At 32.6% G+C, this 23,931-nt stretch overlaps 1 protein-coding gene and 1 long non-coding RNA gene across 4 annotated transcripts in view; one reads left to right on the top strand and one right to left on the bottom strand.

Annotated features, from left to right (window-relative positions):
* The first annotated feature begins 779 nt into the window (after positions 1–779).
* Positions 780–3,088, top strand: LOC124888609. Its single transcript, XR_007047080.1, has 2 exons — positions 780–2,056; positions 2,664–3,088. It is a non-coding gene; the product is annotated as an uncharacterized LOC124888609 (long non-coding RNA).
* A 5,083-nt stretch (positions 3,089–8,171) lies between these two features.
* Positions 8,172–23,931, bottom strand: part of LOC124888608 — a 19,799-nt gene continuing 4,039 nt past the window's right edge. The window contains exons 2-4 of one of the 3 annotated variants that reach the window (XR_007047078.1): positions 19,947–20,035; positions 10,438–10,973; positions 10,150–10,311 (exon numbers count right to left, since the gene is read on the bottom strand). Coding sequence is in view for 1 of the 3 variants with exons in the window: in XM_047399406.1 (XP_047255362.1) it covers positions 10,659–10,973; positions 19,947–20,035 (404 nt within the window). In the remaining 2 variants the exon portion in view is untranslated. Of the gene's footprint in view, positions 8,233–10,149; positions 10,974–19,946; positions 20,036–23,931 lie in introns of those variants that run through there. The other 2 variants (XR_007047079.1, XM_047399406.1) reach the window with 2 other exon arrangements.

The following is a 23,931-nucleotide window of genomic DNA, read 5'->3' on the forward strand; positions in this document are numbered from 1 at the left end:
TATATTTATATATGGGATGTAAAATAATAATTTAGCATAAACTTATTGGATTATCGGTTTACCCAATAACCCAGTAAAAAAATCAAAATTGAATCAATAACCCAATAATTATTTTTATAAAATTATTAAAAAATCGTTAACGCAATAACGATAAATCAATAACATTTTTATCGGTTTGATTTTTATACATCCCTAACTTAAATTGCAATTTCTTACTCCATTAATTATAATAAGAAACATATTTTTGCATGTGAGTTTCCTTAAAATCCTAATCGAAAACTACTGTGAAACACTAACCGAAAAAAATAATTTCATACTTTTAACACACACAAAATAATATAAATTTTTAGATGATAGCTTACTTGATCGACGAAAATTCAACCTTTCACTATTTTGAAATAGAGGAAAATTGAAAAATATATTTTTTTACAGATAAATCAGATAATTAAGGGCAGAAGTGGATTATTTTTTAATATAGGATAAATATAAGGGAAGTGGATGATATTTATCCACATGAACAGTCACATCAACATTTTTTTTCACGTGTACGCGCGTGTATTACACACTGTGGACTATGGGCCGAAAAGAGTGACGCGATGTACTAAAAGAACAAGTTCGTGGGGGGGGGGGGGGGTACTTAGGACAAGTCAAAATTTAGATGTACCATAAATAAAATGTGACAAGATCAGGGGGGTAATTGATACTTCTCTCTATTTTCTTAAGCAAAAAAATAAATAAATAAATAAATATATATATATATATATATATATGTATAGATAGATAGATAGTGAGAGAGATATATATAGATATTATTGCCTTCATCTTATTTATATGTAATTAGATAAGACATGATACGGTTACAACTTATCGAAGACATGAAATTAAATATAGGAATGTGTGGATGACACATATTAGGGCAGAAAATTAAGTAGGTAGGAGTGCATTATCTTGTTGTCCTTGCCAGTAGTCATAAAACTACCCTTATAGTTTCTTGTTATTTGATTTATACTAGTATCTATTATTTCATGTAATTCGCTTATACTTAGCATTTTGTTGTACTACTGTTCTGATACTATTCATTGTTTTTACTATTTATTGTCTCCTATACTTTCATTATGTACTTTTTAGATTGCTTCTGTCTTGAGTCGGGGGTCTATAAACAACCTCTCTGCCTCACGTCTGAGGTAGAGGTAAGGTTTGTGTACACTTCGTTCTCCCTAAACCTCATCATGCGGAAGTACACTGAGTATGTTGTCATTGTTGTTGTTACTATTTTTGTTCATTTATTTTTCGAAAATGATATTTCTTTTATATGTTTAAAACTTTTTAATTTTAATTTTTCCATCTTTTCCAAATAATACTCTCTTGTAGGAGGTAATATACTAGCTCACTTCGATTGTTTACATCAAATAATGTAACTTTATGTAATTAAATAATTTAATAGAGTGAACATATATATTAATAGCTCATGATTTAGTGATAATTCATAGTGTGTTGAAACGTATGTCATGTATTTATTGATTTAATATATTTTAAGATAAATAATTTCAAAATTATTTATATCACTCCATAATTATAATAAGAGTTTAAGTTTTGTGCATGGTTAGGGTATAAAATATTCTATACTATAGGTAAACTTAATCTGTTATTGCAGGTTATCCCTTTTTTTAAATAAAAATTTAAAAAGAAAAAATTGGGTAACCTATAATAGCAGATAAAGTTTATCTGATTGTGTAGAATATTTTGTTATAACATCCTTAATATGAAATAAAAATCTCTCAAGAAAAGTCTAAGATTAAATGGTCCATACATTTGTGAATTCCTTATCATTGTTCCCTTGAGGATTATTATAAAAGGGTCATCATATAAGCTTATACTATTTTATTAGTTAAGCACCTCATCATATACACGTATATCTTGTAAAAATAATAAATATATTCCTTTTTCACCATATATCTTTTGAAGCCATGAATCACAAAGCATCTCTTTACTATTCATAGCCTTTTTTGTCTTAATTTTTTTTGTCTATCCTCAACAAACTCGAGGAGATTGTTAGGTATTTTTTTTTTTTAAATTTCCATTCGATGTTTGATATTTATATTGAGATTTGACTAACTTTAACTTCACAAATAAATTTTCTTTTATAAAGACAACTATACACTTGGAACTCAAAATTTTTAATTAAGGATGTGGAGTACTTACCGCTTCACCTCCACCACAAGTACTCTTTGGTCAAATGAAAATATTTCCTTTCTCCTTAATGGAGTTTTAACCTAAAAAAATAAAAAGAAATATTTCTCTTTAATTATTTGAATTGAGTTTAAGTTTTATGAAAAAAGAATGTAAAATACATAAAAAAAAAAAAAAATAGTATAGGGGTCGTTTGGCCTCAGGTATAAGAGATAAATAGTCTCGAAATTTTATTTCATGTTTGGTGTGAGGTATTAATTAGTACCCGGAATTATTTATCATACCATTTAGGCCACAGTGATGGAATAAGTTATCTCATATACGGGATAACAAATTCCGAAATAACTCTTTTCCAATCAAATGACCCCATTTATACAAATAGTCAGTTATATTTACTGTTTAATTTTTCTTGCCGATATATATTTTGATTATCCACTAATTATACATATATTCTATGTTTTTTTTTTTTTCAGAAGGAAAAATACCCTATGATCCATTACACAAAGGACCAATATGCAAGAAGAATATCTATGGCAAATGTATAGCCACTAAAAAACCACCCATTGCATTAAAACCAGCACCACATGCTTCAAAACCTTGCCTTCCTTATCCTTACAAATGCAATGGGAAACCATAGAAGCATATCGGAGTTCGGTGCACAAAATATTCCGTATTAACAGAATCCAAAGAAGAGATGCACCGTTTTATGATATTTCTATAAATGCACTATATATACACACATATATATGTGTGTACGCGTTATGTGTGTTTAGTTTATTGTCAGTATTGTTATACTATTGTATTTTGTTTTGGAATTTTTGAATTATGTAACACTCAACGTACACTCATTGTTTATATTATATCAATAAATGTGTACGAAATATTATTAATTAATACATATGGATGATATTAGAAGTATATAGATACACTTATTTCGGAAATGTTTTTATTATTATATGTATAGTTCGAGCGAAAGACAATGAGTATGTTCGCGACGAGTCATCAAATTTAGGAAAAATAACATAAGCATACATCATAACTTACCATATTTATACAAATCCTCATCCTTACAAAGTAATTACGAAAATTTCAGCTAATTATGTATCTTCATTGGATGTATCGAAAGATAATTATGTATCTCGACTGACCCAAAATCGAAAAAATACACCGAGAGATAATTATGTATCTTTACAAAGAAAAAAATGTATCTTCATTGGATGTATTATGTATCTCAACCGACCCAAAATTGGAAAATATGTATCGGAAGCTAATTATGTATCTTTACAAAGAAAAACATGTATTTTCGTTGGATGTATCGGGAGATAATTATGTATCTCGACAGACTCAAAATTAAAATTTTCGATAATTATTTAAAATGTCGAATTTTTCTGTAATGAAGCGCAAAACTGCCGGGATTTATGTTGTTTGTCCATAAAATTAAGGCGATGACATAAATGAACCAAACTTATATCATGGTCTTGTACCTACTAAGTAGAGAAAATTGAAGGAAAGGTGTCTTTTAAGTCTTGAATAAAGGATTAGTGACATTGACCAACTTAAAGGGTCAAACATCATTAGGAAACTTGATTAATTTAATTGTGGACTTGATTAATATTTTTAAAACTTTCTAATCTTTTCAAAAATACAAATCAACCCAACCCACACCCCTCTTCAATCCAAATCAACCACTCTCTCTCTCGACAGCTTTTCTCCACTCTCTTCCAACTAATAGTTCTGCAAAATTTCTCCCTTCAACCTCGGCGAAAAATAGTAGGGCGAGTTCCTTTTCGACTTTCAATAGTCAATCGACGTGAAGACTTCTCCGTTGACAACAACTTCGAGTTCTTCGACGTCCTATTTTTTTTCACAGGTAAAAAATTATGAAGAAACAGACGAACTTGCGCCAACTACTCTTTAGTATTGAAATGTGGACTGAATAAAACCCTAATTTCTGATATTTCTTCTTCTTGTTGTCGTACTATTGATTTGAATTTATTGGTGATTTTGGTCACAATTGATGTTCTTTTTGTGTGTGTGTGTGTGATGTGTTGGTATTGCTGGGTTGATTTGTTGTTTGTCTTGGTAAAAATGGTATAACAATAGACGAAACATCTAATGTAACAAATGAAACATTTCATGCTACAGATAAAAATATGATGCAACTATAAAAATCTGATGCAATAGGTGAATAATCTAACAGATTATTCATCTGTTGCGATAGACGACTCTTCTGTTTGGAAGAAATCTAAACAATATTGATCCAACAAATAACTTATTAGTGATCTTTTTTTATTCTTTTCAGCGGTTTACTCTTCATTTTGCAATAGATTAGTGACTGTTTTTATTCTTTCCAACGGTTTAATCATCCGTTGCAACAAGTCGGTTATATGTTAAAACAGATAACATACCTGGTGCAACAGATTAGTGATTTATTTTTATGGTTTCCAACGGATTACTCATCCGTTGCCATATGTTAGTTATATGTTGCAACTGATAAACTACCTGGTGCAACAGATCAGTGCTCTATTTTTATTCTTTCCAACAGTTTACTCATCTGTTGCAACATGTTGATTATATTTTGCAACAGATAACATACCTGGTGCAACAGATTAGTGATTTGTTTTTATGATTTCCAACAGATTACTCATCCATTTCAATGGGTCGGTTATATGTTGCATCAGATAAAATACCAGGTACAACAAATGAGTGATCTATTTTTATGGTTCCCACGGATTACTCATCCGTTGCAACAGGTCGGTTATATGTTGAAACAGATAACCTACCTGGTGCAACAAATTAGTTATCTGTTGAAACTGTTATATTACTATTATGCATTAATCAATTATAATCTATGTTATGGTCCTGTTAATTTAAGATAACATGGCTCCCAAAAGAAAAAAAATCAAATCAAGTCCAAGTAAAAGAACAAGTGCAACAGCTCGGCTACATCCACCACTCTATGAGCTTGCTTTACAAGCGTTATCTTAATCAGGAGCAGAAGATAATGAACACGGGGAGGAGGAATCTTTCAAAAGAGATGATCCAAATGCTAATAGCCCTTCTGCCGAAGAGTTGGTCAAAACCTTCAGCATTGATCATTATCCTGTGAGAATGCAGTTCGTTGGTGCCACAGATTTAACGAGTGATCTCGTGGTTAAGTCAGTTATGAGAAAATCTTTCGACACCTTCAGAAAAATACTTTGAGAACAAAAAATTGGATTCTTAAGGAAAGATGCTTTGGGCAGTATCTTGATTTTTCGGAGGACAAAAATTCTCGTTTTCAGATGAAAATGGTATATGATCTTTTCAAGCGCAGATTTATGTATGAAAATAAAGATAAGATGGATGAGGTGTGGATAAATTACTGTGGCATGCCTGTTTGTTTTGGTTGGAAGGAGATTGCCATAGTTACCGGACTAAAATGTTATCCTCCTTCTCCTTCTTAAGTTATACCTACTCTGACCTAAAAAAAGTACCCCGCACACTCAAAAAGAAAAAGGCAAGTCGAGTGATCGTGATGACCTGATTTTCATTGTTGGTCCAAGCTTTAAAAATAAAAATCTGATAGAAGCATTGGAAGGTAAAGGACTTTCAAAGAAGCACAAGCAATCATTGTGCTTGATTTGGTTTGTACATAATGTTCTTTGGGCGAGAGACATTAACAACAACATAAGCCTCGGTTTAATAAATCTCTTCGAGGATCTTGAGGTATTTAATAGCTATCCTTGGAGTTATGAAAGTTTCAAAATGACTTTCGAATATTTGTTAACTCCGTTAATGCCAAAAATAGTCAACTTATATGGCTTTCCTTGGGCCTTCATGGTAAATATTTCTTTTATCATGACATGATTCATCATTTTTTTATTCAATAATGCTTTTGATTTATTGGCGTTATGTTATAGGCTTGGGCATTTGAAGCCATTCCTTATTTGAGACAATAAGTGAACTACCAGGAAGAAATTTTCTATCCAAGAATTTTGAGATGGTTGTCGGCCAAACCGATAAAAATGTAAAATTTCTTGATCTTTTCAATCCACCCAAGGAAGCAGTAAGTCCAATTCTAATTTAGTTTTTGTTTTAATTAATAATTAAATGATTTCATCATCATTCTTAATATATGTTCTGATTTATTTTAGATTGTTCATCCGTGGCTTATTTCGACCAACCGAGAGTTGAAGATGCTATTTTTTCTTACTTTACGGTCTGTGCAAACTTTATCGGACCCTAAGGTCGTTGATGGCATAAAAATAGAATTGTTTGGAGTAACAACCATCACAAGAAAAATAATTTTGGAGGGTGGGGCTAATGATGCTCCTCTTACAGTTTTTGAAACAACAAGCCATTATGATTATGATCATAATAGTTGTACAGATTTTTCACTAGATTTTGCCACATCTAGAGAATGTTCTGCATGCAAATGTCAAGACTGCAAGACAAAACAAGATGGAGTGATTAATGCTATAATGCACTAACTGCTTTTGTAAAGAAAATGACATATAAGAGGGGTGTCATTCCATCAAAGAGGATTTCATATCCAGACACTCCACTAGAGATTAAGGCGGCTTAGAGGAGAAGAAAAGATAATTCGAAGGCATCATCAATCATAAAAAAAAGCAAGATTACAATGCCTCCGTCTTTGTCTTGCATTGATGTTCAGTTTGCAAGAGCCACAAGAGAGCAGAATGAGCTAAAGAAGGTGAATGTACATCATATGTTCTAAAAAATAAATAAGCTCATATCTGTTTGAACAGATGATATATCTGCTAAAAATTATCAAATAGATATACATATCTGTTGCATCAAATTCATTATTTATTTCAACAGATGAGTCTTATGTTGCAACAGATGGGTCATCTATTTGAAATTATCGTACTGCTCTGATTTACCTGTTCAAATTTGTTCTAATAGATAATTCATCTGATGCAACATAAGACTCATCTGTTGTATATCTCTACTTAGCATTGATAATTCTGGCTTTCCAGATGGATGCCATAGTAGAAGCTACTGTCGAAGAGTATAATATCACAGTTGATAATCCATCAACTGCTTCCAAAAAAGAAGAAAAAGTAGAGCCTGTCAATTTGGGAGAACGAAAAAATTACCTATTTGAATGGAAAAATCATCTCGGACGAGGCTCCAACTCCAAAAAATAACACAGTTGATCAACGACTACTCAGAATGGATTGGCGATGGGTTGTTAAAGCATCAAGCCGGCAGGTACATAAATCAATTTTATAGATATTGGTTTATACATTTCTTGTTGTAAGAGCCTGACATTAACACATATAAATCATTATGTAGAAAACAAAATGACGAGCGCTACAAAGTGAACGAATCGAGTCTTGGTTTTTATATATTTGACTTTGTTGTTGCATATCCCGGAATGAAGAATTGGTTCTATTTGATATCACAGCCCCAAACTTGCTGAAATGATAAGGTTTAAATGTCATACATATTACTAATTTAATTGCATTTGCGTATTGATTTTTTCATCACGTAATCCGAAATGTTTGATAATATGTGCGACATATCGATGCCATTTTTTACTACCTCAGAAAGAAGGCCAAGTTGCAAACATAAGAATAATACAGATATACAACAGGCAATTATTTGTACAAAATTTACATCAATAATGCCTACAATAGGTATTGTCAACAACATCCGAAATTTTTCCGAAATGAGGAATGTTTAATCAGTATCATCAAAGGTTTTAGCATTCCGGCTGGCTTACCTTGGCATTTGGTCGACAAAGTGTACATCCCAATCAATTGTGGTGATGAATTCCATTGGGTGCTGGCTGTTGTCATTATAAAAAAGAGGCGCATCCGAGTTTATGACTCGATGTCGTGAAGGAGACGTTCCGGGCCATCGTCTGAGATACAAAAGCAGGCTAAAATATTGCCTACATACCTTGATATAAGTGACTTTTTGGACCAAAAGGTTCGTACTGATTGGTCGACGATTGAAGCATACCGGGATAAAATGGCTAATCCATTTGATGTACAACATATTGACGGAATTCCTCAACAAACCATTAGTAGCCTGTAAGTTTAAGTGTCATGATTTAGTTTCATTTCACAAATTTCACAACGCTTATATGAACTGCAAGATATGGATTATCTGTTTTTTATAACACAGGGATTGCGGTCCTTTTGTTTCCGCTTATGTCGAGTATTTGAGCGATAGATTACAAGTACCAAATGATAGACTTGATGTCGTATTACTTCACAAAAGATATGCTGCTCTTTTATGTAAATATGGAGAAGCGAAAGCTCAAAAGCCATACGCAACCGACGTTAAAGATCCACGACGACCAAAGCCGAATTTCATAGCACCGGATGAAGAATAACTTATCCATATTGATTAGATCCTTATATCTTGAGTCCGTCAATGTAATAACCTATCCTCCTTGGTTTAACTTGTTGATTTATTTGTAAAGTAGATCATTTGTAATCATAATAATTTTTTTTACAATTCATTTATTTGTTGAGTTATTTCATGTAATTTTTGAACGCTTCGATTTATTTTATTCTGTCTATGAATATAATTAATCCTTAATTTTAAACATGTTAATTGAAATAGAGTACTAGATTCAATTATCGCAACAGATAATACATCTGCTGTAACAGATGATATATCTTATCAGATAGATTTAGACATATGTTGCAACATGAGATACAACACGTAGGTCATCTGATGGAAATTATATAATAGGTCTTCCTACTTTTTTTTATTTGCTCCATCAGATTACCGATCAGTTGCAACAGATAGATTATATGTTGCAACAGATCATATATCTGTTACGACAGACAAACTGAGAACATCTGCATAACACAACAGATGACCAACCTATTCCAACAGATAATTAATCTGTCACAACAAGTACTATATTTATTACGACAAATATAAAATCTGTTGCATTATAAAAATTCAACTTGGCCAGACATAAAAATTATTGCCACTACATGTAAAGTGAATTGACTTGAAATGAAAATTTGTTATCGTGTTCGTTTCTGTCTTTGTACATGTTCTTTTTTATATACGGGCTCCAAGTATTTAGTTAGTACCCCATATGCCCAGATCCATTGAATCTTTCCCACAGCGGTGTCATACACACCGGTTATTTATGTGCCGGTTAGCAAACACTCGATGTATGCAAGAGAGTACAACCCGCATGCTGCACTGATTGTATATGGAAGATGGATATTATTATTTTGACCTTCAAAATCCCATGATTCTTTTGCCAAGACTTCAGCTGGCAAATGATCCACCAGCTTACTTTGCGTCAACAACTTGGGCACCAACTTCAAGAGTGGCTACATGTGGGTTAAAAATATCTTCTCGCTGAAGACAGGTAAGTTGCAGTCATAAACTTTAATCTCTCCCTCATATAGTAGTATCTTAATAGTGAGAAAATATGTGACATCCACGTTCATGACTGCAAGGATTCTCTTTGCCTTGATCCAGCTCTTGCCGTGTGGATATGGCCTCTTCCCTCTAACATATTTAATCACTTCTTTATCCCATTGAAATGTAGAAACTAACTGATCAAATCCTGGGCCACTGAAATCAGCTATCTTACAGAGTTTAGCATACCTATCCTTGAAATTATTGTAGAAGTTGAGGTCCATTATCCTATTGGTAGCATCATAAGTATTCGGGTACGCTAATTGTCTGGCCCTCATGAGGCAGAAGATTTTATCAACATACTATGGTATAAGAAGACAATTTTTAAATAGGTTAGTAATTGTAAAGAATAAAAACACAATGTAAAGAATCTGATGCAAATGGTTCTCTGAATCAGTTCACAGATTACCCAGCCAAAGCAACTTATGCAACAGATGTGTATTATGTTGCAACAAAATACCAAGTTTTTGCAACAGATATACATATCTGCTATGTAGATTCTTCTTCATGGAGTAGATTGGAAGGCTAGGTTAGCAAAAGTAAACTTACCTTGTCCTAGTACCACAAGCACATATTTGTCATATTCGAGAAGTCTTTAGCGGCAAATGAATGCATGGTGTATTCTTTTTGAACCTTCATCTTGATGTATTCTTTCAGTTCCTTCTTTTTCTCCTTGCTAAGCACCGCAAATATGTCCACCTCCTTCAGAGACCCCTAAAATTCAACAACTATTTAAGCAGGGGGAGTTGCAATCTTTGCTGATTTCATAACAGATATAATTTGTCTAATTTTTCTTTTTTTTCTCCTAACTTCCACTGTAGGAGTGCATGGATCCCTCACCTCGTTGGATGTTATGACACCCCTCCTGGATTTGAACTCTTCGGCAGCTTCAGTAATAGACTCTAGCCTTTAAAAGAGTTTATCCTCTCTGTCCTTGCACACTTTGTATTTACAATGAGAATATGAGGGTGGGGAGGGGTGAAAGGGACCATTGTAAGGGTGGGAGGGACTGGTGTAGGGGTGAGAGGGAGAACTTGTGCGAGGGGTGTTTTCAAATATATTTATTTTTTGTTGAGCACCAACATGCTCATACTTACGACTGGCAGCAGCAGCAGGATGGCTGCGCCATCACAAATAAATCCACCAGCAACAACCCTAGAAGAAGCACCCAGATCTATTGCAGTTTGAAGTTGGTCGTGAAGAGCTTCGACATTACGCTGACCTTGCCTAACTGCTCTTCTTATGGATGTTGCTCCAACCAATTCCTTCTTTATTAAATCCATCGTTGGGTTTTCTTTTGTATTAATAAGACCCTGAGTAAGAAAAGAAGTCATCCCCAGCTCATTAATGGTAGGTACGATCCAAGGATGCAGAACCTATAAAAGAAAGACAAGAGGAATTTAAATTATATAATAATAATTTATAGTCAGTTGGGTTACATAGGGCTCGGGTTACATGGATGTTAACACAACCAACTTATGCAACAGACGATCTATCTACCACAACAGATGATCTGTATATTGAAACAGATTGATAATATGTTGCACCAGATTACCCATTTATTGCATAATTTGCAATAGATGGATAATCTGTTGAGTAGGGTTCAAAGAACCAAAGAAACAAATGGTTAATCTGTTGCAAAATATGGATTGTCTGTCGCAGTATATTACCCATCTGTTGCACCAGTTGCAGTTGACGGATAATCTATTACAACAGACAACCCATCTGTCACAATAGATGGAACACCTATTTCAATATCTTTCTTTGAGGCAAATTATTTTAGTTGAAAGAAGACGTACTGTATCATCCGGAGGGTTAAAGAGATCAACCTCGTTAATATTTTTTTTTGCTGCTCTCTGCTGCAGCCAACCACCTAAGGATCTTTGGATGAGAAACCTAATCCGGGTAATCCTTAAAATGCTTTAGGAGGGGAGGAATGACTACACATGTCCAAGCCTAAAAATTATAAATTAATGAATGAGTAAAAATAGTGATCAATTTTGCCATGAAAGCCCAAGGAAAGCCGTATAATGTGGTCATCTTTGGCTTTAGCTTTTTCAGTAAATATTTGACAGTTAAATAGTAGCTATCGTATCCCCAAGGATAATCATTAAATTTCCTAAAATCATCAGCAAACGCCAACAAATCATGTTCTATGACTTTCCCGATGTCTCTTGCCAATAAAATGAAATAGACAAACCAAACTAAGTACAATTTTTCCCTATAGTGCTTTGGTATGTCTTTATTCTTGAGATCCGTCATCAAATCCTCCGCTCTGTAGCTAGGTCCAACAATGCCCAACAACCATCTTTTTTTACCTTGCATTTGTTGGACCCTTTGTGAGGTGTTTTCTTGATGGGAGGTTCTTCTGGACGATCGTATCTCAAGCCCATTACTATAGCAAACTCTTTCAATCCAAAACAAACTGGCATGCCACAAAAGTAGATCCAGACTTCATCCATCTTTTTTTCGCCCTCCTTCGGACCTCCATCATCCTCCGCATACTTGATCTTGCGCTTAAGAAGGACATTTACCATGATCATTGGGAAATGGAGAGGGCGGGGACTAGACAGCTCAAGAAAGTGTGCAAAGCAGCTCTTCTTAAAAGTCCATCTTTGTTTTGCTTCTTCATAATACTCCTGAGTTCGTCAAAAGGTTTCCCCAACTGACATTTAAGTACAAGATCAACAAATACTATTTTAGGGCTATTCATTGGCATCACAACTCAAAACTTATCAATACTAATGGTTTTGACAGAATCATGCTAGAATTTTGATATTATCTTACGCCCCATTGGTGAGGAGGAGTTATCACTTTCCTAGGCTTCATTTTGCCCTGACTGAGATTATTCTGAAAGTTCCTCCGAATCTATCTGTACTCTAGCCTTTTTTGTTTGGTGATCAGAAGTTGATCCAATTCTCCACTTTCAGTTTCTTTTCTTTTGGGAGACATCTTTTAACTACAAATAATAGAAAAAATAAAAAATACATTGCATTTGATGTCTGCCTAATTCTTTTTAAAAAGTGAGACAAATTTCAATAAATTATTCTATGCCACATAACGAAAAAATACTCCAACGGAAAACCCATCAGTTGGAATAGATGGGGAACCCGAATCTATTTGAAGACCTATTTAATATCTTCCAACAGATATTCCACCTGCTGCAACAGATGGACAAATTTTAATAAATTTTTCTACGCCACATTACCAGAAAATACTCCAACGAATAACCCATCAGTTGGAATAGATGGGCAATCTGTTTGAAGACCTATTTAATATCTCTCAACAGATCTTCTATCCTTTGCAACAGATGGACCACCACCGCCACAACCAATGCCACCACTAATGCCAGCAAAACCACCACCAATGCCACCAATGCCATCAATACCAACACTAAGACCCCCGACACCACTACCAAAAAACACAAATACCAACACCACCAACAATAGCCATCAACAACACCACAAACACCATCCAACAATACCTTAACAGTCAACAAGACACTGAGAAAAAAACTAGGGTTTTCTCGAATACTTCCTACCTTTTTAGCATCAAAACTCAAAATTGTTAACCCATTCTTGAAGATAATACAACTAAAAGTCTTCTTTTTTATCATCAACTAGAAAGCCCTATTTTTTAGAATAAATAACAAATGTATAACTCTTCTCGAACGTTGTTACCTACAAAGACAGAGAAAACGATGGATATAAGCGGGAATAAGTCTAAAGGAAAAACTATATGTAGTCGTAAATGGGAAGAAAATCAACCTGTTTTGAAGGGTTTAGCAATATGTTGAGTGGTTGTTGTTTGTATTGTTGAGAGGGAGAGGAGACCCCGAGAGAGAGGGAGGGAAAAAAAAAGAACTTAAGATTTGAAATGAAAAGTTTTTCGCGCAAATGGATGATTTTTATGGGTTGATTTGTAATTTTAAAAAAAAATGACAAGTTTTGAAATTGCTAATTCGGTCTGAATTGATCTTAATTAATTTTAAAAATTTTAAAAGTTATAGTTTTTAAAACATTGAGTTGATGAGAACTCATTTCAACTTAGAGTGATCAATCGACGACTAGAGTCGGGATGAACACAATACCAACGCTATGCAATTGCAAAGACTTGATTGGATTTGTAGTTGACCCTGCAAGCTCATTCATTCATCCCTAGTCCTATCTATACTATCACTATCCTAATATTGAGTTGATAAGAACTCATTTCAACTCAGAGTGATCGATCAATGACTCAAGTCGGGATGAACGCAATACCAACGCCATGCAATTGTAAAAACTCAATTGGATTTGTTGTTCACCCTGCGAGCTCATTCATTCATCCTTAGTTCCACCTAAATAAACTTAGGTACTATCACTATCCTAACATTGAGTTGATGAGAACTCATTTCAACTCAGAGTGATCGATCGACGACTCGGGTCAGGATGAACGCAATACCAATGTCATGCAATTGCAAAGACTCGATTGGATTTGTAGTTGACCCTGCGAGCTTATTCATTCATCCCTAGTCCCACCTAAATCAATTGTAATAAAATCTGTAGCAACAAATGACTGAGTTGTTGAAAATTTTCAAATAGATATTCCTATCTGTTGCAACAAAAGACATATCTGATTTAATTATCAAATAAACATTTGCATCTGTTGTGACAGATGGCTGAGCTATTGAAAACTTTCAAACAAATATTTATATCTGTTGTAACAGATGACATATTTGATTTAATTAATTATCAAATGGACATTTTCATCTGTTGTCACAGATGACTGAGCTGTTGAGATTTTTAAATAGATATTGATATTTGTTGTAACAGATGACTGAGTTGTTCGAATTTCTAAATAGATATTTATATATGTTGCAACAGATGACATATCTGTTTGAAAAATCTTTTTTTCTCTTTTACTTTTAAAGCAAGCTTCTGGTTCGAGTAGATAATATCAAGTAGTAGTACTTACTACTAAGGCAGTGAGTTCATTGAGAAGTCTTGTCTTGTCTTTTCAATGTCACTAGTCTTAGTCTTCCTCGTGCCCCTCAAATTATAAATGAAATTAATGAATATTAATTAATGAATATTGAAAACTCCCACATTTACGTACACAATACATCTGTAGAAATTATCTCATCTCTTCCTTCAGCTGCAGTTTATTTTATTCAACTCTCATCTTCTTTTTATTTCTCTCCTTTTTAGGGTCACAATCTTTTATCTCCTTTTTCTATTCTCTTCTCATAAAGATCCTGTTGGATCTAAATCGATCCATATCTTTCCTCGACTGAAATTACTGTTTTGATCCCCTTTTTGATATTAAGGTATGGTTCATTATTGCTCTTTCATTCTCTTCTTCTTATTTGCAAGTTATTTATATCTATTTTTTTATTTAATTACTATTTACCCATATGATATTTAGTAAAAAAATTTGAGGGAACTTTTAAGTGTTGAATAAATAAATCGAGAATTTTTATTACAATATGCGAAAAAAGTCATTTGTTGGAAGAAGTTTACAAGCCTTGTTGGTAGTATCATTTTTTTTTGTATGTATTTTATTTGTTTCTTTATTGTTGATGCAGTTATTGATGTTATTGGTAGGATTGGCGTTGTTGGAACTTGTGGTGTGGTGTTGTTGATGGTTCTGGAACAAATGATGTTTATACTGTTGTTGATGTTGTAACAGTTAGAGAAACTGTTGGAACAAATCAAACCACCAGAAAGGCTGATTTGATGTATTCTATTAGACTCCACATATGGTGCAACAGACTCCACATCCAGATCGAGTTAGTGTACAAATCAAGTGAGCTCAATCTCTCAGCCTTTTTGCTGATCGCTCTTCTCTATTATAGATGACAAGATATCTTCTATGCAAAAGTATACACTGTCGCCAGACATGCTTTCCTGGGAGCAATTAATCTGAAGATATCGGTTGATTTCTCTCAGGCAAGCATGTCTGGCGATAGTGTAGACTTTTGCATAGCAGATATCTTGTCATCTATATTGGAGAAGAGTGATCAGCAGAAAGGCTAACAGATTGAGCTTATTTTATTTGTGCACTAACTCGAGCATATTTTTTGATAGGGTAATGAGCTCGAAGTTACGTAACGTTTGATAGGCTTGGTAGATTTGGTTTAGATCACATGCTACGTAAATCCATACTTACTAATTTATCAAATTAGTTGATCAAGATGCATGGAGCAACGCTCGATAAAAGTGTGTTGTTCAACTATTGGGACCATATCTTTAACGTGCATCAACATATTTTGATCTAAACCAAAAACAGCGACCTTCCATGTATCCTTTAAGGCTTCTGAAGAAAGTGTTCTGAAGGTCTTCTAGAATGCCACAACTTTGAAGGTAGTGTTCATAATCGAGCTCACAAGAGATGAGGAACTCCTTACCAACTTTGAAAACGACAACGACCATCTTGAATACAAAATCAGCAAGCTAGAGGCAAGCTTGAAAATTATCAGGATTCACATACTACAGCAAACATCTGATCTTCTCCAAGGAATGTTGAAAGCATGATAAAGCAAGAAAACACAATCAATTAATCCATATTGCTAAGAAAGTAATGATACTCTATTTGTCTTTCAATCTCATTTGTGGTTCTGATCAGGTTGACGACAGTGGACCTGATCGAAAACACAAATACGAAGGCATGGAATGAAATTTAAAATTCAAAAATTATCGTCTTTGCTTAGTTTCCTTATTTTAACTGCAGTTGTTGTTAGTGTAAGTTTTCTAGACCTGCTGAACATTATTTCAACCCTCGATACCCGTGTGGTTGCTTTGTTGGTCTTCTCTTATTTTTTACCTAGGTGATAATCCTGACCACACAGCTTCCTAACAAAGTATCCATCTTCTTTATTTTTCTTATAAAGAGATAACAGACAAAATTACATTACTGGATACACTTTCATATTTGCACTTGATTCAGATTTCACATCTGTAAAGAAAATTCCATCGGCCAGATTCGTTAGAAGTTACTTTCTACCCTATGTTTCTTCTTCAATTAGCTCTCAGATGATATAGTCTTCCATCACCCATCCATTTTCCCTCGAAGGCATTCTCCTACCGCACCTTTTGGCATATAATTATCACCCCGAGCGAGCAACCCAACCATATAAATTTTGGCCAGGGGAATTTCTATTGGTTTTCCATTCTTATTTGATGCAGTGCGAGGCTTTGAGGGCCCTCTAAGGGTCCGATGCACACTTAAAGTTAAGTCCAATCGCTATTGGTTCTCTGCAGTGACGACAAATATTGATCCCTTCTCAAAACTTGACATGCATAAACATGAGCAACAACCATCAGTAATTCGTAACAGGATATCTGCACCATCTTCATGAGGTCCTCAGCCTTATCAATTTTTAACCCATCAAACTTAACGATACAATGCAGGACTTGTTTGAATGATCAATGGATAATCGATTAAAAACTACATTCACAAAAATATTGTACTTTATGTGTTGTTCCGGTGACCTTATCAGTAATAAATACTTAAATCTCGCACATATGATAGTGGATCCATCTGCACACACCTTATTCTTCCTAGTCCATCTATGGCTTAAATTGAATAAACAGATGACTAGCTAGTTGCAACAGATGACATATCTGTAAAAGCAATTTTCTTTTCTTTCTGAGATACAAGAATTTATAAATAGGTCCCTCCTTACAAATATGAATGATCCGATTCGTACAAGAATATTCATGTCGAGTCCTTTCGTGAACTTTAAAGGCAGTTTGATGAACTCCAGAGAGATTTGGCTGACTTCGGAGCAAGTTGCTAGATGAAAAATATCCGATTGACAATAATAATAAAAGTAGTAATAATAATTAGGTAATATTTTTTATTTCAGCTCATGTATTTTCCTCCTTTTGTATATCGAATCTACCCAAAGGATTCAAAAATCTATGAACATTCATTTTATTTTGTTGTCGACTTTGAATTTTTAATTCTTATTTACTATTTAATAATCATTCTGTTTATTCCTTGTTCTCAACATGTCAATAGCTGGTGGTAGGGATTGAGCAATTTATGTCAACAGAGGTTAATCTGCTACGACAGATCGATCATATGTTGCACCTGGCGGTTATTAATAAAAAAGGGTTATTGTTATTATTGCGAGGGTGAAAAAGAAATGACTTTTTGATTATTCAATATGAAAAATGTTTCGTAAATAAATAAAAAGGAAATAAATGATAAACACAATTTATAACCGCAAAAGAATGGTTATTTAATCTTAATAACCGATCTGACTTTTCACTATTTTTATTTTTGAATTTGTTTTTTAAAATTATTTATTATATAATAAAATGGTTATTATTTTATTAAGGAATTTGAAAAGGTATTTCTTTTACTTATAAAATAAAAAAGTAAGCAAATTTGGATTAATGATATGATGATAGTTGTTTTTTTAAAAGTAGATTATATGTTGCAACAAATATATTATCTGATGCAACAGGTTCACTATTGTTGCAACAGATGATATATCTATTGTCATGGATGATTTATCTGATGCAACTGATATCGAATCTGTCGTCACAACTCAATAAAAATGGTTCTTGGAAAGAACTAATTAATAATAATAATCTGAAAAGTCATGACTTATCATAATATTTCTCAATTTAATTAAGTCATTACTTTTCACATTAATTAAAAAAATAATTAATAAATGGAGGTGAACAGTTAGATTATATGTTGCAACAAATAGGTTATTTGATGCTACATATTTTATATTTGTTGCAACAGATCATATATCTGTTGTCACAGAAGTGTTATCTGATGCAACAGATATAGAATCTGTTGCCACAACTCAATAAAAATGGTTCTTCGAAAGAACTAATTAATAATAATAATTTGAAAAGTCATTACTTATATCACAATATTTATTTTCTTAATTTAAAAATTAAATATAATTAATGAATGGAAGTGAATAGTCGCGTCTTTTGTCTCCTTATTCAAATTCAATCCTCTATAAATAGGTCCCTCCTTACTCAATCGTTCATTCAACTACACTCTATTTATTTATTGCATCTCGTTTTTCATATTACACTCTAGAAGATTATGACTGACCCAGTGTGGGACGTTGTTTTTCTGCAAGATGCCGTTAATGAACTTCGAAATCAAGTTCGTGACATGCAATGGGAACTGAGAGGAGTTAGAGCAAGAATGCTCCGTGAGATACGCAGGCTGAGGAGGGCCTTGCTACTTCTGGTTGAAGGTTGGCTGGCTGACAATGATAATGATGATAATAATAATAATAATTAGATTATTATGTTTCTTTTAGTCTATTATATGTATTTTTATCTGTTTTTGTTTAATAAAATAATTATGTTTAATCTTTGACATTTTAATCCATATTTAATTTTCATTCTGTCTAGTATCTTCTCAACAAAATGTCGACGATTCGATGTAAAAAGAAATAATTTAGAATCCAGTAGCAATAGCAAGATTTATCTGTTGGGTTTGTGGCAGGGACTGATGTGTTGTTCAAAATAGATTACTCATGCTGCAACAGATAAGAAGTCTGATGCAACAGATAAATAGTCTGTTTCAACAGATGACTGGTTTGTTGCTTGGCTCTGACGTTTTAATTCATACTCCCTCCGTCTCAAATTACCCGTTCCAAATTGAGATGCCACATAGATTAAGAAAAATAATTAATAACATGTCTAGTTTACCATAACTCACTGATCAGTTGGTAGGACAGTAGACGTGTTTGAAATAACCATTATTTGCTATTCAATCGAAATTTCATAAGGGAAGAAAGATTTTAACGTCGGTCGGCATATAGTCCCCCTATTAAATGATGTTTCTATTTTAATTTGAAGAAAAAGTGTTTAATGCAAAGGGTAAAACATGAATTTTTTTTAATCTTTTCTTGATTAATGAAAAAGACAAGTAAAATGAGAAATCGAATTAGGAAATTTGGGACGGATAATTGGACGTAAGGAATAATTTTGAATCCAGTAGCAATAACAAGAGTTGAAACATATTGGTTATCTGTTGGGTTTATGGCAGGGGTTGACTTATGTTGTTCCAAATAGATTAATCATTCGTTGCAACAGATAATTAGTCTGGTGCAACAGATAAACATCCTGATACAACAGATAATACGTCTGATGCAACAGATAATACGTCTGATCTAACAAATAAATATTCTGATGCAACAAATAAACAGCCTGATGCAACAAATGAATTTTTTGATACAATAGATTACTCAACTGATGCACCAGATGATTTATCTGTTTAAATTATGGGCACTTATGATGGATTCATAATTGGGGTTCTATCCATTGTTGGAAAAACAGAAGTGTACCCAGATGACAAATAAGAATAAAAATCATAATTTTACTTACCAAAGTCACCCATGAAGTCATGCCAAAGTGGAAAGTGATGTAGTAAATAAAATTTGACCTCAGAAATTGGTCAAATCGCAGCAGTAGCGCTGTACCAACAACAACAAAAACAACAAATGGTCGACAAGAAGAAGATGAAGATGATAATGAAGTAGAAGATGATGATAATGAAGCAGAAGGTGATGAATAAAGCAGCAGAAATAATGAACAACAAAAATCGCTAAGAGAGAGAAAACAACAATAGATGAGAAGAGAGAGAAAATTGCTTTTTTCCCTCCATTTCTCGTTATTTTAGATAAACATTGGGATCAAAGTGTAAATTTAAAAACTTGTGGGTTATTTTCAAACTTCTTCAACTTTCTTAATCCATAATAAAGTAATTGTTACCTCCAACTAATAATTAAGACTTGTGTCACCTATACCGCATTTTAAAACTATTTTGTCACCTGTGGCCCAAACTCCCTAGATACATGCTTAGGGAAAAAAAGAACTAGAAGGAAAGATACACCTATACAGATACATGTATTTTATGCATAGATAAGTTTTACCGATCTTATAAAATCGATTTTTATCCTTCCATAACTAATTAAAAACTATATACTATTAAATATATAGATTTATTTTCTATCAAGCATAACAAAATATTATATTTTACACCATAAAAATCACTTAAAAAAATGAGGCATATACAGTCCTAGTCATGCCAGCCCAATCAATACTTATTTGGAACTAGTCCTCATAGTTGATTTTTTTAAAATGGAAAAAGGGTCAAAAATATCCCTGAACTATTCGAAATGGATCAAAAATACCCTTCGTTTGTTTTTTGGCTCAAAAATACCCTTCTATTTATTTTTTGCCTCAAAAATACCCCTATATTAATTTTTTGACTCAAAAATACTCCTCCGTCAATTTTTGGGCTCAAAAATACCCTTCTCTCTAACAGAATGACACCAAACACACCATATAAATAAATAAAAAAGTCACTTAATCAGTCCAAGTCAGCATACACGTGGAAAATCACTCCATTAAATTCATCTAACAATTTATTCTATTTAAAAATCCAATCCGATTCATATTTAAAAAAAACCTGAACTAAAAGGCAAAATTCAATTCTTCAATTTTTTTTCCTCATATCATCCCTTTCACCCCCTTATATTTCATTATTTTATATTTTCAAAGTTACGAGATTCACTCGAGCAATTCTTGACCTCATTAACTTATGGTTGTCCTACATTGTCACTAAACTTTCACTCTCCAAATTTCAATCTGAATTACCATTTCTCTCACTACAATCAGGTTCCTCATTAGAGAAATTCAGATAGGACATCCAATAGCAATCCGAACTCTTGGAAATCGGGTCAATTATTTGAGGATCCAATTGTTTAGGGTCTCCCCGATTAAATTCGATTCTTTCGAATCAATAATTTAACGACCTAATTATTTTCGCATCCTTCGCCTTGATCAATCCAAAATATCTGAACCCATCACATGGAAAATAAGCTATCAAATTCTTTAATTTTTTTTCCTTTTGGGTTGGATTTTTTTAATATAAGTGGGGTTGGGTCTTTTAATTAGAAAAATGGGTTGATGGTTAGATGGATTAAATGGAGTGATTTTTCATTTGTGTATGTTGACATGGACTGATCACGTGACTTTTTTATTCACATGGCGCGTTTGGTAGCATTCCGTTAGAGAGAAGGGTATTTTTGAGCTAAAAAATTAATGGAGGGGTATTTTTTAGCCAAAAACAAACAGAAGAGTATTTTTGAGCCAAAAAATAAATAAAGGATATTTTTGATCCATTTCATATAGTTCAAGGGTATTTTTGACCCTTTTCCGTATTTTAATTTATAGCAGTTACACCATAATTTCTAAGTAGACAATTAAATGACCTTTTTGGGTGAACATAGGAGCTTATATTATAATAAATCACATGTATAAGGATTTGTCTTGTGGCAGGCTGGCAGCGCCACTTTATAAACACTGACAGCAACAGTAGTTGCCTGCTGGAGCTAGTATTTACATCCTGATAACTATTAGTAGTATTATTATACAACAGTTGGTTGGTAGTAGGCACTCGAATTGTCCAACGTGATAACTCTCCATTCCTATCAGCCCGCAAAATATCCAAAATGGAAGACGGAGGATCCCACATTAACCTAGTGCTACTAATAATGGATATATTTGCTCTAGCCAATGCATTTGCCACATCTTATTCTAATTCCTATAAATGCGAGTCAGCGGTGGATTGTAAGTACATTAAAAATGAAAAAAAATGAATGAAATTGTTTTATAGTAATTCTTAATATAAAATTAGAAAACATAAGTGAATAAAAACTAAAAGAACTAGGAGACTGAGGTGGATCGAAGTTATTTTATTATTCATTAAAGGAATTTGAAGTTCAAGTTCAAAAAATTAATTTGTCTTAAATGAACTTCATTTCGATTGAGTTATATAGCAATTATTTTAAGTTTGTATGTTATTGTAGTTGTATTAAATTTATGAAAAAATTACATATTATAGACAAAATACTATATTAATTACATGAAATGGTTTATGTTTTAAAAAATTACAATTCATAGTCATTTGGTAGTTAAAAGTTAGTTTTTTTTTGTGGGCCCTTTATACAAATATATTAAAATTTGTATATACCAATTTTCTCTCTTATATATTTATTTTTTGTATTTTCTTTCTATTCTCTCTATCTTATTGACTCAAAAAAAGGCAACAATGGAATATCAAAACACAAGATTTTTGATGATATCTTTTTCAACTATTTTTTTCTTAATTTTCTCTCAAAATCACTCTAATATCCTTGATTTTAAATTAAAGAAACGACAACATTGACAACATCATAATACATGATTATTCAAGAGATTTTCTTCAACTTTTTTCTCTTTATTTTTCTCTCAAAGTCACTCTAATATCACATAATATAATCCTTGATTTCTCTGTGATAAATCGTTTTTGCGGAGTTTTCACCACAGAAAATCAGTTTAGGATATTTATTGACATTAGATTTAATTTTTTTAAAATTTTTATATATTATGTCAGTTAGTCGTTAAATTTCTTCGTTGTTCATATATTTTACGAGAAAAATAGAAAAGGGTGAGCACTCCCCCATTTTTATAATTTTTTCGTTTTTGCGGATTTTTATTTTATAATATAAATTTTTATATATTATGTTAGTCACTTCCCCATTTTTTTTATGGATGATTTATCAAAAAAAAAAAAAAAAGGAAAGAACTTTGCATCTTCTAGCAAAGCAGAAAGGAAAAAATATTTTAAGGTATCTAAATCTAAAAGGGGGAGCAATGAAGTTGACAATAATTACGAGGTCTTTTTGTGTATATTCTCATGAAACAGAATTGTTGGTCAATATACATTTTTGTTTCAATATATGTAAATACGTATACTTTTTTTTTGTAGAATAATACATGCATATATATACAGAGTTAGAGGTATGTATTTATATACAGTTTGTATTTTTGATACATGTATATATACAATTTACATATATGTATAGACAGTTAACTTTTACATAGACATTTTGAAGAATAATGCATATGTAGATATATACAGTTTTAGAGTGCATATATGCATATACATTCGAATTTGTTATTATGTAAAACATTCAAATTTGTATATACAGATATACAAACAACAGATATACCAATAATAAACATATATGTATATGTTTATTTCGTTTGCATATATTTATATACAGATATACAAACAACAGATATACAAATATGTATATTTCATTTGCATGTATATTTCGTTTACAAACAACATTTAAATTTGTACATACAGATATATAAAAAACACATATATAAATAATAAACAATAATTTTGATCTGAATATACGTATATTTCGTTTGCAATATCATGTACAAACAGTATTCAAATTTGTATATACAGATATATACAAACAACATATATACAAATAATAAACAACAGTTTTGATTTGAATATATATATATA

The sequence above is a fragment of the Capsicum annuum genome, chromosome 11 (genome assembly GCF_002878395.1).
Source record: "Capsicum annuum cultivar UCD-10X-F1 chromosome 11, UCD10Xv1.1, whole genome shotgun sequence".
Classification (NCBI taxonomy): domain Eukaryota; kingdom Viridiplantae; phylum Streptophyta; class Magnoliopsida; order Solanales; family Solanaceae; genus Capsicum; species Capsicum annuum.